This window comes from Delphinapterus leucas, chromosome 1 (genome assembly GCF_059928025.1).
Source record: "Delphinapterus leucas isolate spDelLeu-1000000601 "Yukka" chromosome 1, BTC_Dleu_Yukka2, whole genome shotgun sequence".
In the NCBI taxonomy this organism is placed as follows: domain Eukaryota; kingdom Metazoa; phylum Chordata; class Mammalia; order Artiodactyla; family Monodontidae; genus Delphinapterus; species Delphinapterus leucas.
This window is the reverse complement of record NC_143129.1, coordinates 190,120,329-190,124,566: the sequence shown is the minus strand read 5'-3', so window position 1 is coordinate 190,124,566 and position 4,238 is coordinate 190,120,329. Positions and strand designations below refer to the sequence as shown.

The 4,238-nt window shown below is 63.6% G+C and overlaps 1 protein-coding gene across 2 annotated transcripts; it reads left to right on the top strand.

Moving 5' to 3' along the window:
- Positions 1-118: 118 nt before the first annotated feature.
- Positions 119-4,143, top strand: CPTP (ceramide-1-phosphate transfer protein). 2 transcript variants are annotated; one of them, XM_022598461.2, is made up of 3 exons: positions 119-155; positions 2,123-2,255; positions 2,427-4,143. In XM_022598461.2, the coding sequence occupies exons 2-3, from the start codon at positions 2,134-2,136 to the stop codon at positions 2,947-2,949; spliced, it is 645 nt and encodes a 214-aa protein (XP_022454169.1). In that variant the 5' UTR covers positions 119-155; positions 2,123-2,133; the 3' UTR covers positions 2,950-4,143. The 2 variants fall into 2 exon arrangements, with proteins under 2 accessions (XP_022454169.1, XP_089758353.1); XM_089902227.1 differs by lacking the exon at positions 119-155 and adding an exon at positions 779-1,938 and having other exon boundaries at positions 2,427-4,142.
- The last annotated feature ends 95 nt before the right edge of the window (positions 4,144-4,238 follow it).

The window sequence follows — 4,238 nt, the reverse complement described above, 5'->3', positions numbered from 1 at the left end:
CCAGCTTCCGGCGCGCCCGACGGAAACTCGGGCCCGCGCATCGGACCTTCTGATTGGGCGGCCGGCAGCCAATCCCGGGCGGTGGGTCAGTGGCCGGGGGCGGGGCCGCGGCCTCCACTGCGGCTGCGCGGGGCAGGTGAGGGTCGGCGTTGCAGGTGAGCCGGACACGGTGGGATCGAGCTGGCGCTGAGGAAACCCACCCCAACCGAACCGGGCGTGGGAGGGGGCGGCCGAGGACCCGACTCCCGCGCTGGCCCGGACCCCGGGCCCCTGAGCCATCCCTGGGCCTCAGCTGGAGCAGGACCCACCCAAGCCCCGGATCCCACCTCGGCGCCACCCGGAGCCCCCTTAGCAGGCGAGACTGGGGCTGTGGTGCCGGAGGGTTGCCCCGTTTTTCCTGGGGTCCTTCAGCTTGCTGTCAGCCACAGGGCTGCGGTGCTCAGGCCGGCCTCAGGACGAGCCCTGACCTTGGGACCGTGGACTGCCCCTGGGGGAGCCTTGGCGGTGCCCTGCATCACCTTCCCAGAGCTGGCAGGCTGCCCGCCCCCGGCCGCGCCGCCCCTGCCCTTCCTGTTTTTTCCAAGCTCTGAAAGGCTGCTGGCACCTTCTGTTGGCTGCTGGCTCAGGTTCTGGGCAGGAAGGCCAGGCCCACAGGATGTCTGGTGACCAGGAAGGTGGCCCTGAGGGCCTCAGAGGCCATCTGCTCGGTGGACAGAAGACTGAGGGCCTGAGAGAGGGGAGGGGTGTTCTAGAAACCTCCGGAGTGTTATCTTCCTGAGTCCAGGCCCGGCTGTCCCCCACACCTGAAGACAGGGTGAGCTCACCTCTGGGCACTCCACCCAGTGCCAGGCATGCGGCCAAGCCGTGGGGCCTGCAGGGCCTCAGCAGCACCTACTGGGCCCCATCAGATGCTCCCAGCAGCCTGGGTGGTGGGCAGGGGAGGGTGTGCGGGCCCATTTTCCCCAAAGATGTGGGACAGGATCTTAGAACAGTGCACGATTTGCCCGCAGAGTGGAAGGCAGACCCCGCCCAGGCACACCAGTGTGCTCTCCTGGCTGAGCTCTCACCACACCTCGGGCGACCGGGCTCCCACAGTGCTCCCAGCACCAAGAGCCAGGAACCCCCATGCCCAAAGGGGTGAGAGCTTGTCCTGGACATGAGGTGAGACACAGCTCAGTCCCCAGGGCCTGTCAGAGCCACACCGCAGTGCAGGCCCCAGGCACCCAGGGAGGCAGGGGCTGAGGTGCCCAGCGACACCCACTAACGCTTGGGCACTTGGGTGTTTGTGGAGTGACTATATGAATGCCAGAATTCAGAGCAGGCCTCTGGCCTGGGGCACTTCTGGACTCCCTGGGGCTGGGGGAGGGCCTGTGGCTGTCTTCAGAGCGTGAGAAAACCTGTGTGTGCTCCAGCTGCCCTTCTGTGTGCGACGGGTACAGTTACAGTAGGAGTGAGAAGACTGGTGTCTGTCCATCTGTCGGCAAATGCTGACCCCGCAGCCTCTGCTCTGTGTGTTGCGATGCAGCTTCAAGCAAGGAAGGGCGTGGCCCTCCAGCCTCAGCCCACAGTCTGTCTCTCCACGGTGCTTATCCTTTTACCTACTGTGTTGAACTTCCTGTCTTTGCTATTATCACACACACACACACACACACCTGCCACTAGGATGTTGCCTCAGCGGGGCCAGGCTGTCGGTCTCATTCACAGTGCACTGGAATGGGTGCCTGGCTCTGGGTGGGGACTCAGCAAATATTTCTCCAGTTAGTAGGAACAGACATACACTCAAGAGAGACAGACTATAAACCAGCGAGGAAATCTGAGCAGAGACGCCTCCTGCGAGTGAGACGTGGCAGTGGTTTGACAAGCCTGAGCGTCGGGGGGCCGTGCTAAGAGCCGGGCCAGGCCTGTGTGTCTGCGAGTGTGTGACCTGAGCAGAGCGAGGTGGGCTCCTGGGGAGGAGGGGCTGGCCTGGGGATGGGGGTTATTGTGGGCTTTCACTGGGGAGCAGCAGTAGCCCAGCTGTTTCTTTTCAGCTGCCCCTGCCCTCCCTCCCCGAAATAATGACCCAAGGAGGGAGCCTCCTCACCAGGAGACAACCCACAGCCTGACTCCCGGTGTGTTTCAGTTCCTGTTGAAATGGATGACTTGGAGTCAGAGTTTAATCTGAAAGTTGTCCTGCTCAGTTTCAAGCAGTGTCTCAACGAGAAGGAAGAGGTGCTGCTGGACCACTACCTCGCCAGCTGGAGGGGGCTGGTCAGGTGCGTGCGAGGGCCTTTCCTGGCCACGCATCCCACTTGCGCCACCTGCGTCCCGCCGGCACTTGTAGGCACCTGCCGGCCCGGTGCGGGTCGGCTGCCCTCACTCGCGGCCCAGAAGGTGGGGGTGCTCTCCCCCGCACCCCCAGCTGAGCGCCCGCCTCCCTTGCGCAGGTTCCTGAACAGCCTGGGCACCATCTTCTCGTTCATCTCCAAGGATGTGGTGGCGAAGCTGCAGATCATGGAGCAGCTGTGCGGTGGCCCCCAGCAGGAGCACTATAGCACCCTGCAGGCCATGGTGGCCTACGAGGTGGGCAGCCAGCTGGTGGACCTGGAGAGGCGCTCCCGCCACCCCGACTCGGGCTGCCGGACGGTGCTGCGGCTGCACCGCGCCCTGCACTGGCTGCAGCTCTTCCTGGAGGGCGTCCGCACCAGCCCTGAGGACGCGCGCACTGCCGCGCTCTGCACTGACTCTTACAATGCCTCGCTGGCCGCCTACCACCCTTGGATCATCCGCCGCGCCGTTACCGTGGCCTTCTGTGCACTGCCCACACGCAAGGTCTTCCTGGAGACCATGAACGTGGGGTCCCCCGAGCAGGCCGTGGAGATGCTGGGCGAGGCCCTGCCCTTCATCAAACGCGTCTACGACATCTCCCAGAGGCTCTACGCCGAGCACGCCCTGCTGGACCTACCCTAGGGGCTGGCAGGCCCAGGTGGGGTGGGCTTCCCCTAATCCAGAGCTGGGTGGGGGCAGCCGGGACCCATCAGTCCCACCGTGGAACTTTCTGGTCCCCCTGTGAGCTGAGCTCGTCGGGAGCCATTCAGAGCATCCAGCCGCTGCAGACAGGCTTCACGGAGAAGGCAGACGCTGGCCGTCTGCTCCACGCCCGGCCTCTCCTTTGCCTGGGCATCTTATCTTTACCCTCAGCTAAGTTACACTCATGTCCAGTCAGGCCTCTCCCGGGTGGATGAAGTGCAGGAAGCAGTCAGTGGGGGTCAGGATTAGTGTTCATGGAAAAGCTGCCCCTGCCTGGGGGTCAAGTCTGTGAGCTACGGGGAGTCGTGGGGCGCAGGACGCAGTGTCTGCCCAGCTGGGCTGCCTTGGGCCCCTCTGTAACGGCTGGCTGTCCCCAGGACAGGGAGAGAGTCCTGGGCAGCGGTCAGCACTGCAGGCTTTCCCCCCCCCTCGCCTCCTCAGCCAGGGGCCCACGTGTCCTCAGCAGTGACAGCAGGACCTGAAGCCCCGAGGGAAGGTCTGCCCTGCTGCCACCGCCCTGCACACGTGTCAGCTGCCACCTGCGGCCTAGAGTCTGCACAGCACAGCCCGAGAACCCCCAGGATCCCAGGACTCCTCTGGGCCAGTGCTGGCTTCTCCCTCCCCAGCATCCAGCGAGATGCTGTGCTCCCTCTTCCCTGCCCCTTACTGCTCCATCCCCGTGGAGCTCAGGAGACCCAGGATGACATAGCACAAGGGAGGGGGCCTCGACAGCTTTGCCTCAGTGACAGGCTGGCAGGTGGCCACACCCCTCCCAGCCATCACCCAGTGCTTGGGGGCCTGGCCCCACCCACTGCCTCTTCACTGTGAGGCCAGGACCTCAGGTGCCAAGGGGACATTATTCACCGTGCAGCGAATGCACATAAGTGCAAGCTTTCAGGTACCCTTAGAAGCTGTAATACGGGTGATGGCTTTTCCAAAATAAATAAACTGCACTTAGCAGAACTGCTGCTCTCCAGGACGGGGGTGTCGGGTGTGCCAGGTACCTGCTCCCAGGCAGTCAGGGCCGTGTCAACCACAGGGACGTGAGGTATGCCCCGGCCAGTGCTGGGGTCCTGCCCGTCTCTGTGCAAGCTTTAGCCCTGCCGAACCCCATCTGTTGCCAAGGTCCACATTATCCCCACTTTAGAGGTGAAAAAACTGAGTCACAGAATCACCTAAGTGGCTGAGTTGGAAACGCAGGTCTGAGGCCAGCCACACACCGTGTAGAG

Coding starts and splice junctions, on each gene's coding strand:
- CPTP (XM_022598461.2), top strand. CDS start 2,134: ATGGATGACTTGGAGTCAGAGTTTAATCTGAAAGTTGTCCTGCTCAGT. Junction 2,256..2,426: donor AGCTGGAGGGGGCTGGTCAG/GTGCGTGCGAGG, acceptor TCCCTTGCGCAG/GTTCCTGAACAGCCTGGGCA.